The sequence below is a fragment of the Balaenoptera ricei genome, chromosome 9 (assembly GCF_028023285.1).
Source record: "Balaenoptera ricei isolate mBalRic1 chromosome 9, mBalRic1.hap2, whole genome shotgun sequence".
NCBI classification, from domain to species: Eukaryota; Metazoa; Chordata; class Mammalia; order Artiodactyla; family Balaenopteridae; genus Balaenoptera; species Balaenoptera ricei.
The window spans coordinates 22,546,012-22,572,022 of NC_082647.1; the positions used below are offsets into that span (position 1 = coordinate 22,546,012).

At 40.7% G+C, this 26,011-nt stretch overlaps 1 protein-coding gene across 4 annotated transcripts in view; it reads left to right on the forward strand.

The window, feature by feature from the left end:
- Positions 1 to 8,946: 8,946 nt before the first annotated feature.
- The window catches only part of CEP41 (centrosomal protein 41), a 48,841-nt gene continuing 31,776 nt past the window's right edge, over positions 8,947 to 26,011 (forward strand). For 2 of the 4 annotated variants that reach the window (XM_059933375.1, XM_059933376.1), the window contains exons 1-2: positions 8,947 to 9,249; positions 22,739 to 22,802. In XM_059933375.1, the coding sequence (XP_059789358.1) occupies positions 9,217 to 9,249; positions 22,739 to 22,802 (97 nt within the window). In that variant the 5' untranslated portion in view covers positions 8,947 to 9,216. The remainder of the gene's footprint in view (positions 9,250 to 22,738; positions 22,803 to 26,011) is intronic. The other 2 variants (XM_059933378.1, XM_059933377.1) reach the window with 1 other exon arrangement.

Genomic DNA, 26,011 nt, shown 5'->3' on the forward strand with positions numbered 1-26,011 from the left:
TTATTAATCCATTTTATCTCCCTTATTGTCTTGTTATTCATGACTGTTTAAGTGGTTGCTCTAAGGTTTACAATATACATCCTAAGCTTATTATACTCTACCTTGAAATAACAAACCAATTCATGTTTAGTTTAAGATCCTTGCAACAGTACACCTCAATTTCCTCTCCTTACCTTTGTGCTATTGTTGTCATATATATTTTTTTAATAAATTTATTATTTTATTTATTTATTTTTGGCTGCATTGGGTCTTTGTTGCTGTGTGCGGGCTTTCTCTAGTTGCGGAGAGCGGGGGCCACTCTTCATTGCGGTGCCCGGGCTTCTCGTTGCGGTGGCTTCTCTTGTTGCGGAGCACGGGCTCTAGGCACGCAGGCGTCAGTAGCTGTGGGACTCGGGCTCAGTAGTTGTGGCTTGTGGGCTCTAGAGTGCAGCCTCAGTAGTTGTGGCACACGGGCTTAGTTGCTCCACGGCATGTGGGATCTTCCCGGACCAGAGCTCGAACCCATGTCCCCTGTGTTGGCAGGCAGGTTCTTAACCACTGCACCACCAGGGAAGCCCTGTTGTTATAGATTTTAATTCTACATGTTATAATTCCCATAATACATTGTTACTATTTGTACTTAGTAAATTTTCTTTTAAATAGATATTATATAAAATAATAATAAATTATTATAAATATAAAAAGGAAAATGTCTTTTATATTTACCCTCATTTTATCCATTACTCTTCATTTGTGTATGTCCAAATTTCCACTAGTATACTCTCTCTGCCAAAGAACTTCCTATTAACATTTTGTGTAATACAGGTTTATTAGCAATGAATTCGTTCAATTTTTGTCTGAAAAAGTCCATATCATTTTCATTTTTAGCAGATATTTACATTGAGTATAGAATTCTAGGTTGACTTTTTCCTTTCTGCACTTAAAAAATGTCCTCCCAGGGCTTCCCTGGTGGCCCAGTGGTTGAGAGTCCGCCTGCCGGTGCAGGGGGCGCGGGTTCGGGCCCTGGTCCGGGGGGATCCCGCGTGCCGCGGAGCGGCTGGGCCCGTGAGCCACGATTACTGAGCCTGCGCGTCTGGAGCCTGTGCTCCGCAGCAGGAGAGACCGTGACAGTGAGAGGCCCGCCCACCGCGATGGGGAGTGGCCCCCGCTTGCCGCAGCTGGAGAAAGCCCTCGCACAGAAACAAGGACCCAACACAGCCAAAAATAAATAAATAAATAAATAATTAAAAAAAAAAAATGTCCTCCCATTGTCTTCTGTTTTGAATAGTTGTTGACAAGAAGTTTGCTGTATTCTTATCTTTCTTCTTCTGTATGTTATTTCTCTTTTTTCTCTGGCTGCCTTTGAGATTTTCTTTCAAAAAAGAGAAATCTTTAGTTTCCAGCAAAATTGACTATTAGCATATAGGCATACTTCAGAGATATTGTGGGTTCGATGCAGACCACCACAATAAAGTGAATATTGCAATACAGCTAGTCACACGAATTTTTTGGTTTCCCAGTGCATATAAAAGTTATGCTTACACTATACTGTAGTCTACTAAGTGTGCAATAGCATCATGTCTTAAAAACAATATATGTACCTTAATTTAAAAATACTGTATTGCTAAAAAATATTAACCATCATCTGAGCCTTTCACGAGTTGTAGTAGTAACATAAAAGATCACTGATCACAGGTCACTATAACAAATATAATTTGTTTGAAACAAGTTTGAAACATTGTGAGAATTACCAAAATGTGACACAGAAACATGAAGCGAGCAAATGCTACGGGAAAAATTGCACTGATAGACTTGCTTAATGTAGGGCTGCCACAAAATTTTAATTTATAAAAACTGCAGTATCTGCAAAGCACATACAAAATGACATATGACTGTATAGGTAGATTTTATTTTGATTTTGTTTTGGTTTGGTTGTTTTTATGCTGCTTGAGATTCTCTGTGCCTGTTGGATCTGCAGTTTGTTGTACTTCATTACTTTTGGAAAATTCTTGGCCATTATATATTTAAATATTTCTACTGCCCTATTCTCTATCTTCTCCTTGATATTGTCCTACCATTTCAGTTTTTTGTTGTGTTTTTGGTTTTTGGGCTTTTTTTTTTTGGCCGTGCCATGCAGCTTGCAGGATCTTAGCTCCCTGACCAGAGATTGAGCCCAGGCCCGGCAGTGAAAACACTGAGTCCTAACCACTGGACCGCCAGGGAATTCCCTGGCCCACAGTTTAAAATTTTTCCTTTTTGTACCCTTCTCCCCCACTTTTTCCTCCTTGTGTTTCATTTTGGATAATTTCTAATGTACTATCTTCCAGTTATCTAGTCTGTTTATGATTCTATTACAAGAATTCTTTATCTTTGATATTGTATATTTTTATCTCTCACATTTACTTTTTATAGTTTCCATCTATCTGCAAAACTTTCCATATGTGCATACATGTTTCCTGCTTTTTTCCACTAGATCTTTTAACACATTTTTGACCAGAGATGTATTACGGCCACAGGCATTAGTTTCTGCAAAATCCTGCAGTCAATATGTGTTAATATATTAGTCATAGTTATTTAGAAGTTTCTGTCTGATAGACACATACTGCTGAGATCTGGTTCTGTTGATTGCTTTATCTCTTGATGATAAGCCTTCCCCTCTTTCTCTCTCTCACTTTTTCCTTTTTGTATTGTCATAATTTGTTATTGAATGCTGGACATTATGTGTAGAAGCTAATAGAGACTTAGGTAAACAGTATTTATGCCTGGAAAGAATCATGTTTCTTCTGTTAGGCAACTATTGTGTGGGTTGAGTTGATCTGGTCAGTAGTTGGGCTGGTTTGAGTTTAGTTGTTGCTATCATTACCCTTGGTGCACCAGCAAGTGCCATTACCTTGTGCTTAGTGTGGGATATGGGTTGCTGCAGTATTTTCTCTCACAGTCTTGTCTCGCCCTCAGCAATAGGCTGCTGTTGCTTGCTGCTTGCTGCTAGACTGTGGTGGAGGCAGGTGGTGGTTATTGATTCTCCTGGTACAGTCTCAGTCTCAGATAAGGCCTGTGCATCTGGGCCTCGGGAGTGGGACCTTCTTATTGTTCCTACCCTCCTTCCCTTACTTCCCCCATGGTAGCCAAACTCTGCCTTGTATCTTTGGTGGGGCTTGGGCAGGAGAGAGGTACCTGTTTATCTCCCAGTGGTAGTCTACCTCTGCTTTATATTGGTATAGGTTCTTGGACCCAAGAGGTTCCCATGATTTCTCCCCCCCTCCCCCACTCTGCCCCAGGAGCAAACACCTTTTGCTTCTACCCTTCCTCCTGAAGCAACAGATGTCCGCTGGGCTCCAGGGAGTGAGAAATGGTTTCCTGCCCTCCCATATGCAGACAGATTTTGCTTCCACCCCTCCCCTGGTGACTCTGGGGGCAGGAGGGTCTACAGCCCCTCCCCTGGTGGCTTAAAGCTTTTTTGCTTTAATAAAGAAGGGCCAGATGATATGGTGGTGGTTTGTACCTAACCCCAGCAGCAGCCAGTCACCTCTACAAACCTACACCAACAAGGGAGGCTCTCTCTGGTCTCCTGTCCTGCCCCCTATCTTTCTCTGGAGCACCCATTAGACACCCACAGAAAAGACCTTGCAAATGAACATAAACTCCCCTTGTGTCTGGGACTCTGTGCTAGTCAGGGTTCTCCAGAGAAACAGAACCAGTATAAATACATATAGATACAAATGTATATCTATATCTATCTGTCTATACACCTAAGAGAGAGAAAGATTTATTTTAAGGAATTGGCTACCACAATTATGGAGGCTGGCAAGTCCAAAATCTGCAGGGTAAGCTGGCAGGCTAGAGCCCCAGAGAAGAGCTGATGTTATAACTCTGGTCTAAAGGCTGTCTGCTGGCAGAATTCCCTCTTCCTCGGGGGGCCTCAGTCTTTTTCTCTTAAGATCTTCAACTGATTGGATAAGGCCCACCCACATGATGGAGGGCAATCTGCTTTATTCAAAGCCTACTGATTTAAATGTTACTCTCATTAAAAAACAAAACAAAACAGGGACTTCCCTGGCAGTCCAGTGGTTAAGACTCCATACTTCCACTGCAGGGGGTGCAGGTTCGATCCCTGGTCTGGGAACTAAGATCCCATAAGCTGCACAATGCGGCCAAAAAAACAAAACAAAACAAAACCTTTTCAGAAACATCCAGAATAGTGTTTGACCAAATATCTGGATACCGTGCCTAGTGAAGTTGACACATAAAATTAACCAACACAGGCTCCCAGTTATTCTAAACTGATCTGCTAGCCAAAACTCAGCATTTAGGAATTAGTGAAAATTGTAGCTGATTTCTTCTTACCCACTTCTATGGCCGTCACTTTTTCTTCAGTGATCTGCTAAACATGAAACAGTTTGCATGTCTCTTCTCTCTGCAGTAGAGCTTGTCATTTCTTGGAATTTGGTTATTTGGCTGCCTTGTGATCTCAGCTCTCTGAAGGATTCAAGAAAACATGATTCTGTAGATTATTCATTTTTTCTTATTGTTAGGATGTGAGTGATGTCCTTTGCTGCTTTCTACATCCTAAATGGAAGCAGAACTTCCACTAATGTTTGTTTTTACCATGGGTATGATCTTGATTATTTAAAAACTGTGAAGGACAGGAATTATATTTGCAGAGTGTAGTACAGGAGTTGCAAATTAGTGGCCTGTAGATTTCACATGAAAACCCAGGTTTCTAGATTATTTTGAGAAATGTGACATGACACACTTGAACCACTTTTACTGGCCTTTTTATGGGGCACAAGCTCTCCAACTGACCATTGTGCCCAGAGTGACACAGGTACCTCCCAACACTGATTCCTCCTCTATCCCCTTGGGGTGCCATCCCGGGACCTACGCTGGCTCCTCAGAGTTCCTCGGAACTAGTTCTGTGGCAAAGCATTGTTCTATGCAAATCCCAAGCCAGAAGCAGAACACAGCATATGACAACCAAATGCCCTAGGCTCACAAGTGGTAAAGAAGCTTTTAGATCTCCCTGGGAGGAGACATTATACATCATTTCTACCACAGGTAAGAGTCTTACGTGGCTCTCAGAAGTGGCCGCAGAACTGTACATGTGGGAATGCCAATCCCATCAGGTATGCAATCAGCATGCCAATTTCTTTGTTTCACCAGCAAGCAGTGTAGCCTATAATGGTCCCAAAGGTATCCTGGGAGGTAGGTATTACTCCCCTGGGAGAGGCTGCAAGTATGGTTGAGATCTTTGGGCCCAGGCCAAGTACTTCAACTCTGTCCTAAGCTGGAGGAGGGCAAGGGTCAGCCCTCCACTCAGAGGCTAACGTGCTCCTTCCCTGGCACATTCCACCGCCAGGTAGAATGACATCAAATTGTTATCAGAACTGCAGAGAATTATCACTGCCTGGGGCCTGTGGATCTGTGGGTTCACTGCCTCAGGAGCAGTTCCATTTCTGGGGGCTCAGGGAAGAGACCCAGGGCAGAATTATTTCCTTAAACATCTGGAAGTGCATGTCATTTAGGGAATGAAGGTAAATGAAGCCAAGGAAGACAGCCAAGGCCCAAATCCCAGAAGCAATGTCATGAGATAGGTCTGAGGGGAGGGTGCTGGGCTCTGAGCAGGAAACCAGGCTGAGAGCTGAGGGTGAGGGGATGAAGAGCTAATTGGTGTGAGACTGAAGGAGAGGATGGATTCAGCATGAAGGGGGGGAGGCAGGGTCCAGAGGATTTTAGCTCAGAGAGGGCCAGTCTGCTTAATACCCAAATACCCATCTAACTGCCGGGGAAGGGAAGCTGGGGGGAGGGGACAGACCAAGCACAGGGGCACCCAAGACACTAACTAGCCCTAAGCCAGCCACATTTACCTATCTGGGACTCCCACTGACTCTGTAGGGACTAAAAGATTTTTAGAACACATACAGGGTTAAAAAGAAGACATCCAACAAATGGAAGTTCACAAGAGCACTCCTAACTTCATGAAAAATAAGATTAATCAGTGAAAGTAGGAACTTTTAAAGAAAAGAATTAGAACTTCTTCTCTTACAAACAAAGCTTGAACCTCTTAGCAATCAGAACTCTGATTGCAAGGATCTTACTCAAGTGCCTGGAGAGTCTTTTACTGCCAAGAATGGGAGAGCTATAGCACTTCAGAGGGCAGAATTACACAGAATTCAGCTCGGCTCTAAATCAGCCCAGACAAAGACCAGAGACAATTTTCAGGCTGAAGTCAGAATCAGGTTTTTTGTTTCTTAGGGGGAGAATTTTTTTTTATTAAGATATAAAATTAATTCATAGTCCCTGAAGCAAATTTGCAAAATGTACAAAGTGTAAAGAATAAAACAAATATCTCCATTCCATAATCCAGAGACGGTTTACATTTTAAATATTCTTTTTGTCAATGTTTTGTGTGTGTGTGGATACCTATGTTTTTCTCCACACAAATCAGGATTCTATTAAATAAAAAGTTCTTTCCAGCTCTTCCCTTTACTCCATCAGGAACAGTTAGTTCTCCATTACCTTAAATATTCCTTGAAACATATTTTTTAATGGTTCCATAAAATTACTCATTATGGATATGCCATCATTTATTTTAATCATTTTTAAACTAATGATCAATTAGATTGTTTCAATTTTTCATCATTTTAAATAAGATTCCAATAAATACCTGTGTGTGTAATCTTTGTGCATCTCCCTGATTATTTCCTCAGGAAGAATCCTCAGCATGTTAAAATTTGAGGGCCCACTGTTGCATTACTTTTCACTTCTTTTCACACTAACAATGTATAAGCATGCTTGTTTCATGAATCATTAGCCAACACTTAGCATTATCATTAAAAAAAGAGAGACAACAAAAAACCTTTTTCTATTCATTAGTTGAAAAATGGGATCTAGTTGTTTCATTTTGTGTTTCTTTCCTTATTAGTCAGACATTTCTTCATAAGTTTATCACATGCTTTTCTTCTATGAATTACCATTTTGTGCCATTTACGTACTTTTCATATTGGCGATAAGAACCTTGCTTTAATTTTGATGCAGTTTTGCTATAGCAGGACCCAAAAGGAATCCTGAAGAGAAACTCATGATGTTGAAAACCTTTTGACTTATAGCTTTAAGCTTTCCAAGGATTCCACTGAGGCAAAATATGAAGGAAATGGGAGGCTCTTCTAGTCTCTCAAGGTGTGGCCCTTGGATCCTATGCATCAGAATCAAGGGTGGCAGCCGGGGAAGATGCATTTAAATTACAGATTCTTAAATTCCCACCCCAGACACAAAGAGTCAGCATCTCTGACAACTGGACCCAAGAAGCCACATTTCTATAATATCTCTGATTGCTTTATAAGCAGCCCAAATTTGACAATCACAATGACTACTGAGGCAAAGAAACCTGATATTCCCATAGGCTCTGGAACAAAAGGGAGCCAACCATAGAGAGAAGTGAGTCCAAACATTGCTAAATGGAAGTTGAGCTTCCAGCTCGATGGGCTGTTGGGTCTTGTATTTTCTGTTCTTTTGATTTCTTGACCTCCATTGTACTTTAACTTAATTAATGCATTATCACTCATCTATTCAGTCCCCGAGTTAGAAAAATTATAACCATCCTTGGCGTCTTCCTATTCCTTGCACTCCTTACCTCTTCTCATATATATAACAACTGTTCATTTTACCTCCAAATGTCTTTAAATCTCTTTACCTGTTTCTCACCACCCGTTAGTTTCGTCCCTATTATCTCCCTCTCTGCTTTCCTTTCTCCTGTTTATTCTACCCATAATCTGTATCATCACCGCACCCCGACTCTGCACCAGGTAAGCATACATTCTAAGTTGTAATGTGTCTAGAAGCCCTGGTTGCTATGCAAAACCTTCTAAATATCCGCCCCCCCGCCCCGCCCCCTTCTAATTTTCTGCAGTCTCTAAACTCTTCCTTATTCTAGTGGAGGGGAGAGGAACTGGGAATTGCAGAGAGTTGAAGGATTGGAGAACACAGGGAAGTTAAAACAAAACTCAGGAGGCGTGAACTTGCCAAGAGACAGCTGTGATCCTTGAGGTCAAGCGGCTCTGAGTGACAACACGATTCAAGATTTGACCTGAAGGGTGGGTTTCTGAGGAGTCTGAGAGGACAAGGGCATGTCAGGCCATGTTGTTGAATGGGTCATCTGCACAGACCCTGAAGCAGCTCAGATGTATGCTATTATTCACAAGCAGAGAGCCAGCCACTATGAACAGCTCAGGGTAACCTTTCTCCATTCCTGGAAAAACAACTTAGAGCAAAGGGCAAAGGGTTACTGTATTGTTCCCCCCATGTAAAAGGAAATAATAATTTTGATGGATTTGGCGGGACATTTTGGAGCCAAGTCAAACTGTGTGTGTGATTGTTTTGTAAAGGTGCTAGGACTTAATTTTCAGATCTGGAATAAGAACAGGTGGTGGGTGATGGCAGGAGTCACAATGGTTTCCATGACAACGGGACTGGGTCTTAGTCATCCTCCCATCCTCCACAAAACCTACTGCAGCTTTTCTCATAAGGTGCTTATTAAATATTTGTTAAATGAATGATGAATCACAGAATGATGTGTGTGCTTTGCAATTAAGGCTGCCGTTCTGTTGCTAGCTAAAAGCTTTTAAAGCAACAATAATTACTGTATTTCCACATGATATTTTGCATAATTTGCATATTAACTTAACCTGAAAATAATAAACTACAGATTCTCATCCCTGCTGAACAACCATGTCCCATATCTATCCCCTGTTGTGGAAGAAGTATCCAGATGTTTGGCTAATACGGCCTTAAAGGGGGATGGCCCTGCGCGGTATTTGTGCTTCCACATTAGCTAGAAACACTTGTTTTTTTCCACGCTTTCGAGCCCCTCCCCCCTCGAGCTCTCCGCAGCCGCCCACGCGCAGTCGGCAGCCTGCCCCTCCCCCCGCGCCCCTCTTCCCGCGCTGAAGCTGTCGTCCCCGCGCCCAGCGGAGAGCCCAAAGGACCTCGGCAGCCGGCGTCCCGCGTTGCCCTTGGCAACCATTGAGTGGCGTCTCATTCTCCCTTGACCCCTCAATAAGAGAGTAAACAGGGCAGCCATTGGCTGGCAGGGGAAGGCATGCCAATCGGAGAAGAGGTTGTAGGGAGGCGGCTGAGCTGGGTTGTGGGAGTAGGAAGAGGCTACTTCCTACCGGCCTACTTCTCACCGGTTAGAAGCTACCGTTGAGGCTAGAACCCCGAGCGTGGTCGGTTGGAGCAAATATGTCTGTCCGGAGGCACATTGGAAATCCTGAGGTGAGAGCCAGGTCCGGATCGGAGAATCGGAGGGGGCGGGCGCACCGGAAAAGGCTCCACGTGGGCAGAGAACAGTAGCCTGCGACTTCCGCCCTCCGGAAGGCGGGAAGCGGCGGCGTGAGGAGGGGTCTGGAGGGGGGAGGGAGGGGGGAGGGAGGCGGGGCGGGCCTGGGGGACTTGGAGCCTGGGCAGCCTGGCCACCATCCCGCACAGGCTTACTGTATTTGTCGCTCAAAGGAGCGAAGTGCATGAAGACACAAGTCCCTTCCCTCAAAGGGCTTACAGTCTAGGAGTGGCAGTTACAAAATATAAGTAACATCTGGATGAAGCCCAAAACGTTAAAGGAACAAAATCAAAGGAGCCATCATTTCTGATTATTGGGGTACAGAAAGAGGAGGAATAAGCAGACCAAGCCATTTGGAAAGGATGCAAAATATGACATTAGTTTTACCCTCTCCTCGAATAAGACCTTTTACTTTTTTGTCTGTTTCACCTCCAGTGCCCTGCTGCATATGTGGTCATTTCATCTCAACAAATGTTTACTGGATTCCTAAGGTGCAGGGAGTGCTAGAAATACAAAGAGATAAGACAAGGCCTTTTAGTCCTTTAATAAGTTCAGTCTAGTGAGGAAGACTTATAAACAAAATTTGAGTTCAATGTGGTTGGGAAACAGGATGTTAGGAGAGCACAGAAGAAAGCTAGGACTCAACCGAGGGAGTGAGAGAAGGGTCCTGGAGATGGTCTGAAATCCCAAGTTACTAACCAGGTGAAGAAGCATCCCAGGTAGAGAGAACATCTTGAACCATGTTTAGGAGGTGTGAACCATGAAAGTGGACAGTTCCTTGTAGAGAGGCAGGAGTTAAGTCTGGAAGGGCCTTCTGTGCCTTGCCAGCATTCTTGGCCTTTATAGTGAACAGGAGTTGCAACTTGTCTCATCTCAGGATGGATGCCTGTGAGCTTTGCTGAGAAAGTTGTGAGGGTCTGTAGGGGAGTGCCACGATGGATTATAATGTCTACCGTGGATGTCGGGGAGGTATGTGTGGAGAGTAGTGGTTTGACCACTGTGTATTTATTTTGCCTGCTGGTCAGAATTTGAGAAGCTTTGGAGTTTTAAGTAGCCGAGTTGCATGGTCAGATGTGCATTTTAGGCAGTGGTTGTAGCCACATTGTGGAGAATGGATTTGAGGAGTCCAGAACCGGGGATAGGGAGATTGGTTAGGTGGTTATTATGATATGGACCTAAAGTAAGGCCATGGAACTAGGGACAGACAGAAGTACTTAGGGGATAAAATCATCATGACTTAATAATGAGCTTTGAGAAATGAGAGTGTGATGGATGACTTAGGTTTCCAGCTTGGGCTACTCATTGGTGCTGATGCTGTTAATGAGATCAGAAATATGGGAGAAAAAGGAGGAATAGTCTTAGGAGTGTAGAGGTAGAAGAGCTGGGTTGCCCTGTGTGGTTGTCCATTTGTGCTCTGGATAAAGATGTTCAGCTCACTCTCTTGTTTTCAAGGGGCACAATTACCAGTAGTTTCTTGAGAAAGAATGCATAAGAAATAAATATTTTAAATTTATGTCTATGACATTAGGCATGTCTAAAAATGTTATTATTCTACCTTCATATTTATTTGCCTGGGAGTTTGGTTAAGTATAGAATTCTTGGTTGGAAATCAGCATATTGAAAACATTGCATTGTGGTCTTCTACTATTCAGTCTTTGTTGTGGAGAAGTTCTAAGCCATTGTGTTCCATTGTATGCGACTTGATTGTTCCTTTCTGGAAGCTTGTAGAATTTTCTCTGTGTCACCAGTGTTATGATATTTCACAAAAAATTCCCTGCTTGTGTCTATTTTCACTTATCTTTGTGGGTGCCAGAAACTCATGTCTTTCTATTCTGCAAAATTTTTAAAAATTGTTTGTTGTTGACTTTCTTCCTCCATTTTCTCCATCCTCTCTTTCTTGAATTCATTATTCTGATGTTGCTTCTATATGACTGGTTCCCTAATTTTCTTAAATATTCCTCTCTTTCTTGAATTCATTATTCTGATGTTGCTTCTATATGACTGGTTCCCTAATTTTCTTAAATTTTATCTCCTGTTTTCCAGATCTTTGTCTTTTTGTTCTCTTTGAGAGATTTAACTTTATCTTACAATCCCTCTATTGAGTTTTTAATTTCTGCCATCATGTTTTTAATTCTTAAGAACTGTGTTTTGGACTCTGACGTCCTTTTAAAAAACCTTTATTTTGAAATAAATATAAATTCACAGGAAGTTGCAAAAAGAGTACAAAGTGGTCCCATGTACCCTTCACCCAGTGACTATATTTTATGTAAATATAGTACAATATAAAAACCAGGAATCTGACATTTGTACAATGTGTGTATAGTTTGAGGCTATTTTATCACGTGTAGATTTGATATAATCAAGATTTGCAAGTGTGTCAATTTACAATCAAGATAGAGAACTATTCCTTCACCACAAGTATCTCCCTCGGGCTACCCCTTACTAGTCACATCCACTTTCCTCCCCCTCACCATCCTAACCCATGGCAACCATTAATGTGTCCTCTTATTTCTGTAATTTTGTCATTTTGAAAATGTTACCTAAATGGAATCATACAGTATGTGACCTTTTGAGACTGGCTTTTTTCGCTCCAATAATGTCCTTAAGATGCATCCAAGTTGTTGCCCGTAGCAATAGTTCATTCCTTTTTATTGCTGATTAGTATTCTGTGGTATGGATGTATAACAGTTTGTTTAACCATTCAACTATTGTAGGATATTTTGGGTGTTTTCTGTTTGGGGCATTACAAATAGAGATTTGAACTTTGGGGTACAGTTCTTTGTATGGACATTAATTTTCATTTCTCTGGGATAGATGCCCAGGAGTGCAGTTGCTGTGTTGTATGGTAAGCTTATATTTAGTTTTTTAAGAAACTGCCAAACCATTTTCCAGAGTGGCTATACCATTTTACATTCCCAGCACCAGGGTATGAGAGATCCAGTGTTTGCACATTCTTGGCAACATTTAGTACTGTAAATAATTTTTATTTTAGTTGTTTTAATAGGTGTGTAGTGACATCTCATCATGGTCTTAATTTGCATTTTCCTAATTGATACTGAGGTTGAACATCTTACATCTTCTCATGTGCTTATTTACCCTCCGTATATCCTCTTTGGTAAAATATCTCATTATGTCTTTTGCCTAATTTCTAATTGGATTTTTTTTTTTCACAGTTGAGTTTTTCCTATGACTGTAAATACTGATTACTGCCAGAGCAGTGATCAGTAGGGTTACATTTTCTTTCTTATTGCTTGTTGTTTTTCCTGGAGTTTCTATCTTTATTTTTATTATTTATTATTTTTATTCTCTACTATTTATAAATTTTTATAGATAATGTCTATATCATTATTTATCATTTTTTGCATAGTTATCTTTTCCAAAACTTTCTCTATGCATTTACATATGTGTGTGTAGAGAGAGAGAGAGAGAGAGAGTTCTATTTTGGGGTTTTGTTTTACACAAATGTTAAACATTGTTCATATGGTTCTTTAACTTGCTTTTTTCACTTAATATGTCTCGGACATCTTTCTGTGTCAGAAAAATATACCTCAACTTAATTATTTTCTTTTAACTCTTACCTAAGTACTTAGTATAATTGTAGAGCAAAAATTTTTTATATCTTTTTTTCTTGTTTTATATATATATTTATTTATTTTTGATAATGGCATGACAGAAATAATTCACATAGCATAAATCCACCTGTTTAAAGTGTACAATTCAGTGGTTTTAGTATATTCACAGAGTTGTGCAGTCATCACTAAAATCAATTTTAGAACATTTTCATCAGCCCCAAAAGAAATCTCGTAACCTCTAGCCATCACTCCCCAGTCCTCTCATGTCTCTCCCATTCCCCCACCCCTCAGTCTTGGCAACCATTAATCTACTTTTTGTCTCTGTGGATTTGCCTGTTCTCTACATTTCATGTAAATCGAATTATGCAAAATCTGGTCTTATGTGACTGGCATCTTTCATAATGTTTTAAAGGTTCATGCATGTTGTATTATGCTTCAGTATTTCACTCCTTTTTATTACTGAATAATATTCCTTTGCATGGATATACCACATTTTATTCATGCATTCTTTTACTGATGGACATTTGGGTTATTTCCACTTTGGGGCTATTATGAAAGCTGCTACTATGAATATTCATACAGGCATACCTAGTTTTATTGCATTTCGCAGATACTGCATTTTTCACAGATTGAAGGTTTGTGCAACTCTGTATCAAGCAAGTCTGTTGGCGCCATTTTCCCAACAGCATTTGCTCACTTTGTGTCTCTGTGTCACATTTTGGTAATTACCACAATATTTCAAACTGTTCAATTATTATTATATTTGTTATGATGATCAGTGATCTTTGATGTTACTACTACGACTTGCTGAAAGCTCAGATGATGGTTAGCATATTTTAGTAATAAAGTATTTTTTAATTAAGATACATATATATATATTTTTTAGACATAATGCTATTGCACACAATAGACTATGGTTTAGTATAAACATAACTTTTATATGCACTGGGAAACCAAAAGATTTGTGTGACTCAGTTTATCACAAAAATCACTTTATTGGGGTGGTCTGGAACAGAACCCACGATATCTCTGAGATATGCCTGTATAAGTTTTTGTGTGGATGTGTTCTCTAATGATAATTTTTTAAAATATGTTTTCTTCCTACGTAGTCTCAGTTTCCTCCATATTGCTATTTTTCTTTTTGTTTTGTTGGTGATGTTTTTAGCTTGGACTGCCATTACAAAATACCACAGAATGGGTGACTTAAACTACAGAAATTCATTTCTCATAGTTTTGGAAGCTGGGAAGTCCAAGATCAAGGTGCTGGCTGATTTGGCTTCTGGTGAAAACTGTCTCCTGGCTTGTGGATGGCCACTTTCATGCTATGTGTTTGGATGACCTCTTCTTTCAGTGTGCACTTGAGGGAAGAGAATGAGCTCTTTGGTGTCTATTTTTATAGGGACACTAATCCTATGGGATTTGGGCCACACCCTTATGACATCATTTAACCTTAATTACCTCCCAAAGAGGTGCAGTCCTATGTCAATACAGTCACATTGAGAGTTAGAGCGTCAGCATACAAATTTGGAGGGGACGTAATTCAGTCCATATATAGAAATGTTCTCAAACTTCTTTTAATTTTAAATTGTTAATCTGTGTTTTTGAGTAGGAGACTTAAAAAGGTGATTGAGATCTCTGTATATTTGGGAGGAGTTTGCTGATGTGAGCTTAATTACCAGAAGATCTCAGTGGGCCATGATGTGGGGACTCCCTTTCCCAAATCTGTATCTTCAGCTCTTTCCTCTCAGGCTGGTCATTTTCTCCAGAGAACTCCTCCCCTCTCCTGAGAGTAAAGGCCTAGCTGAATTCCTGGACGAATTAAGGTTGGGGCTAAATTTCAACATTAGTATGCATCATTCACCTAATACCCCTATTTTCAGTAATGATATCCTTTCCCTGTGTCTGGAGACACCCCCCAGTCCAGAAACCCTTTCCAGGGAATAAATCTATAGATCTGCTATGGTGGGGGAAGGGCAATCACCTAGTGGCACAGAGGGAGAAGGTTTTGGAGATCCAGTAGCTTCTCATTCAGCCTTCAACCAGTCTTGCTTATTTCAGTCACTCCTTTTATTCCCACTTCTGGAGGTGCCTGGGGCTGCCAATTCCTGAGCCTTTTAAGAATTTTTCTTGGCTTTCCCTTCGACTTTCTTGAGTCCATCAAGTCATTTTCACTTGTTGATGTGCTTTCTAGACTTCAGAAATCACTTGTTATCACTTCTCCCACTCTTACTCTCTTTTTTTTGGATTTTGTGTCTGTAAAATAGTGTCCTTTTAATGAGGTTTTACTGAGGTTTTGGAAGGAAGTGAAATTAGATGCATTTGTTCAATATGCTGTCTTCACCCAGTAGGCCATGACCTGTAATTATTTTATTTGCTTGTTTATTTCTGGCATACTTACAGGAAGATAAGATAGGACCTTGTCTGTACTGTGCCACTGCCTGGCACACAATAATTGTTCCTCAAATATTTGTTAAATGAGTAAATGAATATATCTGAGCTGGGAGAAGTCAAGGCTAGAGTTCACTATTTGGAAATCAGAAGCATGTAAATGGAATTAAACTTAAATGGCCGACAGAGAACCTATAGATTAAGAAGATGGAATCCTGGGGAACACGGTGTTTAAGTGGCTGACAGAAGAATCATCCATGTGTGATTGGAGCATTAGGAGAGAGAGCTGTTACTGAAGCCAAGTGAAAGCTGAAGGTGGGACTATATAACAGTGTACAGAAAGGTCAGGTAAGTTAGAGACTGAAAAGCAGCCATTATATTTAGCAATTAGGGGATCTCTGACATTGGCTAGCTCCTACAGGAGCCACAGTAGAATGATGGGGACAGTAGCCACATTGCAATGGATGGAGGAGTAAGTTGCAGTTACTCAGTGTAGTTTTTGGTTTTTTGCTTTCTCCCAAGGAGCTTAGCTAGAGGGACCTCCCTGGCAGTCCAGTGGTTAAGACTCCACGCTCCCACTGCAGGGGGCATGGGTTCGAACCCTGGTGGGGGAACAAGATCCCATGTGTTGTGCGGCGCGGCCAGAAAAAAAACAAAAACGAGCTTAGCTAGGAAGTAAAAGGGGTGGGTTGGCGTTCCAATTATATATTGGTTTCTCATGAGTCTCCCCCATATTTAGTGGCTTAAAACAACAATAGTCATTTATTTATTATCGCTTACAGTTCTGGAGGTTGCCTAGGCTCAGCTAGGCAATTACTTGGGCTCTCTCATGTGGTTTTGCGGACAGAAACTGGGTCTAGAGTTATCTTGAAAGTTTCTTCATTCACATTAGGCTGCTGATATAGTCTGTTGGCTGGGAACTCAGCTGGTGCTGTCAGCCGTATCACCTACAAATGGCCTTTTCTGTGTGACTTGGCCTTCCTTGTAGCTTGAGCTGGGTTCCAAGAACAAGTGTCCCGAAAGAACCAGGTGGAAGCCGTATTGTCTTTTATGATCTAGACTCAGAAGTCGTATGGCATCACTTCCATCAGTCACAGGCCCATCCAGATTCAAGGGGAGGGAACATAGGCCCCCACTCCTCATTGGGAGGAGTGTCAACATCACAGTGTGAGTGGTTGGCAAGTTCTGTTGTGGCCATCTTGAAAACTACAGTCAGCCCCAGGTGGTAGCCGCTGGCAGAGTAGGGGCTGCTGCACACGCAAACATGGGGCAAGGTTGGTGTTTGAGATCGGTAGGATTGGTCCAGATTAAAACTCCCATAAACAAAAATCTCTTAAAGTTGATACCTAGTCCCTTCATTTTATTGACGTCCTCTTTATACAAATGAGAGAAGTAGAGAAATTTTGAACAAAATATATAATGGAATTTTTTTTAGTCCTTAAATGTAAATCTTACTACATACGTTGCAATTTCAATGTGAACAACCTTGTGAGTTCCATTTTAAAAGAAGTGGGAAGTCAGAAAAGCTCATTCATTTTTGAATGACTTGTGATTCAGACAATCTCCCTCATTTTTTTAGTGATTTTCCTTCAGAAAAATCCCATTGTTGACTTCTCATTCTTCTCCCTTTTCTACAACATCCATGTATTCACAAAGCCCAGTCTCACTTTGCATATATTAGTAATCTACCAAAATACTCCTTTGATTGTGTGGCTCATATCTCAGTGTTTCTGATATCTTCCATTGTCTTCAGGGCCTAGTCCAGACCCTCAGCCTAAATTCAGGGATCTCCACCTGGTGCCTACGTATCCATGTCCAACCTTACAGCACAGGATTCCATATACCCACCATTCTTAAACGTTTTGGGGTTATAGACCCCTTTGAAAATTTGGTGAAAGTCAAGGACCCTTTCCCTAGAAAAATGTACATATACTCAAAGTTTTACATACAGTTTCATGGGACTCATGGACCTCCTAAAGCCCATCAGTGGACCCCATATTCAGAACCCCTGACTGAATGAGGCTGCACAGTAAAGTGTTTAAGAGTTCAAGCTCTATACCAGACTGCCCAGTTTAATGCCAGGTTCTACCACTCTTACCAGCTAACCTCAGGAAGTCACTCCACCTCTCTATGCCTGCTTCCTAATAGATAGAATGAGGATAATACTAGTATATACCTTATTGGTGGTTGTGAGGATTAAATGAGATAATGGAGAGAAATGCTTAGCTGAGTGCCTGACAACATAGTTAAGTGCTCAATAAATGTTAGCAGCAATTACCTTTATTGTTGTTGTTGGATCTTCTCCAGCAAATAGAACAATTTGCCATTCTTTAAACACGCTTTTAAAGTGGCCTTGCTATTATAATTTCCTCCACTTAGAATACTTTTTCCATCCCTTTTCCCCATCTTTTTATCCGCAGAAGTTCAACCCTTAAAACACAGCTCCAGTGCCATTTCTTCCATGCAGTCTCCCTTATCACCTGCAGTGTGAGGGCTATCTTTTTGTTTCAGGTTCCTCGAGCCCTCGATGTCTGTGCTGCCCACGGGGCACTAGCACGCACACTGCGTGTTGCTCAGCTCTCAGAACCATTTCCATCCATTTGGTGTACTTGTTGTTCTCACACTGGTGCAAGGCCTTGTAGCAGGTACAGAGGTAGAGCCTCTGTCCCAAGTGCAGGCAGTGAGGAGTGTTAATGGTACAAAGTGCTGTGACAGTCCAGGCAGGGAAGAGATTTCTGTCTGACTGGGCCCCCCAGAGGAGGAATCATCCTGGAAGATGTGTTTGTGCTGGGTCTTAAAAGCCAACTAGAGGTTAAAGAGCAGGGATGGGGTGGATAGACAGGGAGGGCATTATCTTTTGACCCTCCCTAGAGATGTAAGCCCCCAAAGGGCTTCTGTCATTTTTGGTTGCTTTCAAAGAGCCTGTACAAGTACCACAAACATGAACTTTCTCAACTTTCTCCCTTCTCCTGTTGAACTTCATCATGACCACCTATCTTATTTCATTATCTTAAATATACGTCCAAAGCTGCACCTTCCACCTGGGCTCTGGGCCTCATCCTTTCCCGCTCCCTTGTTTTCATACCTGCCTGCCTCATTTTCAACCTCTTATCCAGCCCATTAGCTTATAAACATCCTCAAATCTCTCCTTTCTTCAAACAACAAAAACTATTCCTTAGCAACTCTGAAGGGGAAAAAAAAGACCATCTGGCTACTCTCCTACCTTCTCATAACACTCAACCTGCTGCTTTTGCTTCTGCTCCTGTCAGTGTGCTGTAACTGCATCCAGCAGGGTCATCAGCAGTGTCCTGGTGTGTTCAATCCAAATTCACTTTTCTGTTTTCTCTTCCCTGACCTGCATTCTTGTTCGCTTGTTCATATTTGACCTCTCGTTCTCTGACTTGACAGCATTGATCACTGTTGACCATTTTCTTCTTCCTGAAACTCTTCTTCTTTAATTCTCATGACCCACTTTCTTCTGGCCTCTTTCAAGTTTCACCCACAGTGCTTTTCTCCACCTGACCGTAAATGTTGGTTTTTTTTTTTTTCTCAGCCTATACACTCTCCAATGGTGATTTTGTCCATTCCCATGGCTTCCCCCAAATCTTGTTTTTTCTAGTCCAGAAATCTCTCCTGATCTCCAGACTCCCCAGATAGCCAGCTTACCACTTCCATTTTGGATAACCCACAGATACCTTATATTCAAAATGCCCCAAACAGAACACATCATGTTTTTCAATACATGCTTCCTCCGTAAGTCCCTTTTTTGGGGAATGGTATCACTGCCCTTCCCCTGTTACACTAGTCAGTTTTAAAGATTTTATATCTTAAAGACTTCTTAAAACTGTCTCCCTCTCCTCATCTCTACTGCTACTTTCTTAGGACCACAGATCCTCTGAGCACAACCTCTTACCTGATCTTTGTGCCTCCATTCTTGACTGTGATCCTGTTAGTTCTCCAGAGTGCTGCCAGAGTGATCTTTCTAAAATGGAAATAGAATCCCATCCCTTCCCCCTAACCTTCTTCAGTGACTCCCACCATCTACACCAGGGTTCCTCAACTTCAGCACTATTGACATTTGGGGCCAGCTAATTCTTCTTTGGGAGTTGAGGGTCTTCCTGACATTGTAGAATGTTTAGCAGCATCCCTGGCCTCTACTTACTTGATGTTGGTAGCACACCCACCACCCAGTTCTGACAACCTAAAATGTCTCCAGACATTGACAGGTGTCCCCATGAGTTGGGGGAGCAAAATTGCCCCTGTTTGATCTACAGGATCTACAGTGATCTACAGGATAAAATCTAGGTTTCTTAGCATGGATACAAGGCCCTTTGTGTTCTGCCCCTGCCTGCCTCTTCAGCCTCATTTGACCCCATATTGCCCACTATCCTCCAGGTCTATCAGTTACCAGGAACCCTGGAGCTCCCACCCACCACTCCTTTAACTTGACTAACTTTCTCAGCCCTCGGATTTCAGCTCAGAAGTCACCCCTCAGGAAATAGTTCCTGACTCTTTTAGTCTGGATTAGGTGCCAATCTTACATGCTCCTGTTGCACCCCCTGCTTCCCTCTGCTTGTTCATCATGCAGTGTGACGTCTGTTCACTTGTCTCTCTTCCCAGCATCAGTGAGAGCTGGATGGGAAGGACTGTGTTTTGTTACCTCTGTGTCCTTAGCACGGTGGCTTACTCCTAGTAGGCATCCAGTAAATGTCGACTGAATGAATTGTTGGTGCTCAATAAGGCTTTGTTGAATGAATGAATAGTCCTCCTTGAAACAGCTGCTTTTCTCAGCTCTTTCACTTTCCACCATTCCATCCTGTTTATGTAATTGAAAAAAAGCTAGTTGGTCAGTAGGTCAAGAAACAGTCACCCCCAAAGCAAGGATTTTAAGGAAAAAAGTCTGGCAGTTCCATAAACTCTGTGGTGCACTGCGTAGAGTGGAACACAAATAGTTTTACGTTATGGTTGGTACTAGAAAGTCAGGAACAAGAATTTGGACCAAAATGGGAAAATGGGAAAGAAACACTACATTTTTGTACTGTAGCATATGGATTTCTCATTAGTCTATGTAAGGGAAAACCGGGGGTGGGAAGGGCTCAGCGACTGCAGCTGTCCACACTCTCTCCCCCCATCATTCTGCTGCCACCACACCTGGTCCCCAGAGACACCCTCACTTCTTAGCTATGTTGGCTGAGGTATGGACAAATCCCCTTGGTTCAGCAGAGACTAGCCTGGAATCTTTCAAAGGAGCTTTGCTAGGAAACTAGTGGGGAAAACAAAACAAAAGTAAAAACAGGAAACAGCATATAGAAATTATGAAAATACAGAGAGGAATTATAAAAATACAAAGGAAGGAAGGAAAACGAAAGACAGAGAAAAAAGAAAATCCCTTAGCTTAAGATAACTAAATTCTAGTTTTAGCTTTCCTAAATTTACCAGGCACATGTTTTCCCCTGGGTTTTTTGTTTGGTTTTTTGTTTTTGTTTTGTTTTGCCACAGTATTGCCTCCCTCTGAAGAACTCATCCTACAGTCCCCCTTTTCAGTCTTTGAGTATTTTCCTTTTCTCACTTAAGAATCTTCTCTTTCTTCGTCTAAGAGGGAGTTGGAATTAGCATTGGCCACTTTCTCTTACCGATGGCAGGTTACTGATCAGAAGGAGAAAGGAGCTTTCCAGCCTTTCTCTGAGGATAAAGTAGCTCAGGGGTTCTACTTCTGAGGACCACTGCTAAGCGTCCATGACAAAGGTTTTACTTGCCTGGGGTGAAATGAAAAACACAGACAATATCAAGGAGATTTTTAGTAGCACTAAAGGACTGACATTTTATTCTGGGATTTTTTTTTCTTTCCTACTTTTTAAGTATTAAAATAGCAGATGGTAGTTGTGAGGTTTTGCTTTGTTTTTGATGTCCTTGTCAAAATTAAATGTTGATAATTCTCTGTAGGTACCCCAGTTTTAAAAAATTCTTCCTGGTCTCTGAAATCCAGAACTCTGACCAATAGATATTCTGTAAGACATTGAAGTGTACCCTATTTTTTTTATGCTTTGTGGGTCATTTTAAAAGGTATTTTAATATGTAAATTTATTTTTCCATCCTCCAACAGGACGTGCTGTAGTTAACTATGTTTTCAAGGGCAAGTGATACAGGTTTTAAAGTTTGATGTTCTGTTCTAAGGAACTAAGTAGTTGCTGTAATATAATGCTCATTCTAGATATTCATTTATTGGTTGAATATCAATAAATGTGCCCACCATGTGCTAGGTACTGGGTGAAAACAAATTTGAGTAAGTTATCGTCCCTGCCTTCAAGGAAATCCTAGACTAGGGAAGAAGGTCGAGGTGTGAACAATAGTACAAGGTGTCAGTACTCCAGGAACCAGAGAGAAAGTACCTGATTCCACCTTGGACAGCTTTATAGAGGAAGTGAAGTGTTACCCATGGACAAGTTGAGGAAAGGCATTCTAGGCAGACATTTGCTAAGACTGGAAACCTGAGTGAGTGTGGCATATTTGGGGAACATTTGGGCAGCTTCAACTTGGGAACATGTGGGAGAGTGGCAGAAGATGAAGCTGGGAAGGGTATTACCCAGTTTGAATTTCCTATTCCACAGCTACCTGTTACTGAACATATGCTTTTCCTACTTGTAGTCCAGAAAAAAGCCTGAGCAAGAAAACTGTATTTTGTAATGTTTTTATTCATTAGCCTTCCCTTACTTAATGCCTTTTGAAAATGCCACTGAAATTTAATATGGGTAAATGCCTCGTACTTGGATTCAGAGTTTACTCCCAGAGCGTAGGACAGGGGAGACCTGACATAGCATTTTGCTGACCATAAACTTTCCTTGAGCCCGTGATACGCCCCAGCTGCCCCGAGAGCAGATGCCATCGTGGTGACTTCTGTGGAGCATCAGACTCAAGGCAAGCAGCGGGTCCTGGCCTGGCAACATCTGGGCACTGTGCTCAGGTCTGCGTGCCACTTTTTAGGGCACGTGTGGATAAAATCTAGAGGGTATCCGAGAAGATGGCCTACAAGCCATCATATAAAGAGTAAAATTAAAAAGAACAAGAGAGCTGCCTTTAGTTATTTTAATGGATTGCTTGAGGCAGGATGGAATGGCTTATTGTGGGTTGTACCAGTGGACTGGATGGAAACTAGATCAATTTTGGCTCAGTGTTGGAAATAATTTTTAAGAGCTTTTTTTCCTAATTACATAGCGCCATGAGATTATTTTGACAAAATATGGAAATGTTTTGACAGAAACATGGTAACCATCTTCACCTGTGGAGATACTGTAGTGTGAAGTGTCCTATTTTAAGGAACGGTTGGACCTCTAGAGCTCCTTCCATCTTTAAATTGAATGAAATTTTAGCATTTGTTCTAATTTTTAAGGTATCTTATCTCTTTCTCAACTTTGCCACCCTTACCCTTACATTAACCCAATTATTTGTGAATTTTCTTATTTTTTAGTATCTGACCAAAAGGATACCACAAAACCCAAGGTATCAGCATGTCAAGTCAAGACTAGACACTGGTAAGTAAAGACTAGAAAATAAAAACTTAAAAAAAATCTAACAGCCGCTTATTGACAAAAAACAGCATGTCATGCCTGGTATAAATCATAGCTAAAAGTTTCGCTGATGTTTTTCTGAGCTCAGGACTTATCTTTGAAAGCTATTTTTCAGATTATCATTAAAAATCTCCATTCACATAATTGAGCTTACTATAAATTGAGAAACTGATAAAAACAGTGTTTAATAAGTTCCAGGACTGAGGCTAATAAATATCAGGACATCAACCTCTATTTTGGAACACCTTAAGTATCTTCCTTAAAACTGGGAGTAATAGATTATACTTGTGCATGTTTGTTCAATTCCATATTTGCAGAGTGCAACTACATGCAAAGTTATGGGCTACAGGACATGTAAAGATGAGTGTGAATTGTGATTTTTGTAATCAAAGAGCTTAGATTCAAGTGGAGTCAGACAGACTTGAATGAGTAACTAAACTACCAGGCAAAATTAAATTAGTGCTGCAATTCAGGTAAAATGAAATTTAAGAGTGCATTACTGCTTATTTCCATGCTGTTGACATTTTTCAGTGTCATGATGAAAACCACTCCCCAGATCCCTGGTGGATTTTCAGTCTTGTGAGATTTTGGTTGGTTGGTTAGTTTTTTTCAACATCTTAAAGTCTGCTGTGGAAAATCCATCCTATTAAGATGGTTTTGCTAGTGGATAGGGGTACCACATGCCTTTAGCAATACTGAATTTTCTACCAGTAACCTCAAGACAACTGAGAAAATAAACTGGGATGTTGACTTTGTTTAAATCTCATTCATTTTGCCTTTCTCTTTCTCCAGTCTCCTTCAAAATTACTGTCTTCTGTTATGCATGTTTCCCCAAATAAAATAGACTTAAATTAAATGTTTTAAATGAACCACATTTGCAGATACTATTTCTTGGGACCTTTCTTTCAAACATTTTTGTGCTGTACAGATATTTATCCTTGCAAATATCCTGTTTGATGGGAGGTAAAAAATGTTATCTCTGTCTTTGAGGAGGAGGCAATTTTAGTCCAGAGATTATGTGATTTACCTGAAGTTCAATAAAGGAGATAGAACTAGGATTTGTGTGCAGGATGAGGAAGTCGATGTTGGAGACCTGGTGTGAAGTCCTGGGTACTGTCACTTCGGCCATGCTGTCCCAGTGCTTCCTCCAGCCTCATTTCTTCTATCACAAATGCCTTCAGCTCCTCTCCCTTTATTTGCAACTGTGACCCACCTTTCTGGAATAAGTTATTCTGAGAGGGAAGTACTTTGATTAAAAATACCGTATTTTCTCTGAGCAGTACGGACAACGTTTTAAAGACTGCTTAATGCATTTCTTTTGGAACCTTCTTAAAATTAAAATTAGTAAGAGCTGAAGTCTTTTTCAGATATATAGGTTTGTCTATAGCTTCATTTTTTTTTTCTCCTGGAAGTTGAATTGAGTTTTGTGAATGAAAACTGACTTCTTTCCCTTCAATTCCTCAGTTCATAACCAAAGTTTGACTCAATAATGGTACCTGAAATTAATTTCAATTTTTTGGAAATTGAGATATTTCTATCTGCTTTTTATAATACAAAGTAATTGCCTATCTCCTTTTATATTTTGAGATTTTTAATCTAGTATTTTTGCTAATTAAACTTTTTATTTTGAGGTAATTGTAGATTCACATGGAATTGTAAGAAATAAAACAGAGATTCCTTGTACCCTTTACCCAGTTTCCTATAGTAACATCTTGCAAAACTGTGCTGCGCTATTCCAACCATGATATTGACATTGATAAATACAGTCTGGCTACAGAACATTTCCATGACCACAAGGATCCCTCATATCCACTTTCCACCCTCACCTGTGCCTTAACCCGTGGCTACCACTAATCTGTTCTCCATTTCTATAGTTTTGTCATTTCACAAATGCTATATAAATGGAATCATACAATACATAAGTTTTTGGACTGGATTTTTCCCTCAGCAAATTCTCTGGAGATTCTTCCAGGTTGTTGCTCGTATTAGTAGTTCATTCCTTTTTATTCCTGAGTAGTATTCCATGGTGCATTCCATACATGCACCACAGTTTAACCATTTTCCTGTTGAAGGACATTTGAATTGTTTCCCCTTTTTGATTATCACAAGTAAAGGTGCTATAAACATTTGTGTACAGATTTTTGTGTGAAAATAAGTCTTCATTTCTCTGGGATTAGTGCCCAGAAGTGCAATTTCTAGATTGTATGGCAGTTGCATTTGTAGTTTTTTAAGAAACTGCCAAACTGTTTTCCAGAGTGGCTGGACCATTTTACATTCCCACCAGCAGCATATGAGTGATCCAGTTTCTCCACATCCTCACCAGCATTTGGTGGTGTTGCCATTTTTAATTTTAGCCATTCCTATAGGTGTGTAGTAGCATATTATTGCCCTTGTGATTTGCATTTCCCTAATGACTTACATTGTTGAATATCTCTTCCTGTGCTTATTTGCCATTTGTGTATCTGTATACCTTCTTCAGTGAAATGTCTGTTCATGTTTTTTGCCTGTGTTCTAATTGGATTGTTTGCTTTTTAATTGTTGAATTTTGAGTGTTCTTTATATATCCTAGCTACTAGTCCTTTGTTGGATACATGGTTTGCAAATAGTTTCTGCCAGTCTGTAGCCTGTCTTTTCATCCTCCTAACAGGGTTTTTCAAAGAGCAAAACTTTTCAATTTGGGTGAAGTCCAGTATATCAGTGTTTCCTTTTATGGATCATGCTTTTGTTGTCAAGTCTAAGAACTCTTTGCCTAGTCTAGGTATCAAAGATTTTCTATATGCTTTTTTCTAAAAGTTTTATATTTTAAGTTTTACATTTAAGTCCATGATACATTTTGGTTTAGGTTTTACACTTAAGTCCATGATACATTTCTGTATAAGATGTGCAACGTAGATTGAGATTAATTTTTTGATTGTGGATGTCCAATTGCTCTAGCACCATTTGTTAAAAAGGTTACCTTTCCTCCATTGAATTGGTGTGTTCACCTTTGTCAGAAGCAAGTTGGGCATATTTATGTGCATCTATTTCTGGGTTCTGTATTCTGTTCCATTGATTTATGTGTCTATCCCTCTGCCAATACCACAGTCTGGATTACTGTAGCTATATAATAAATTGGATACTTAAAATTGGTTAGACTGATTAGTCCCACTTTATTTTTCTTTACAAAATTATTT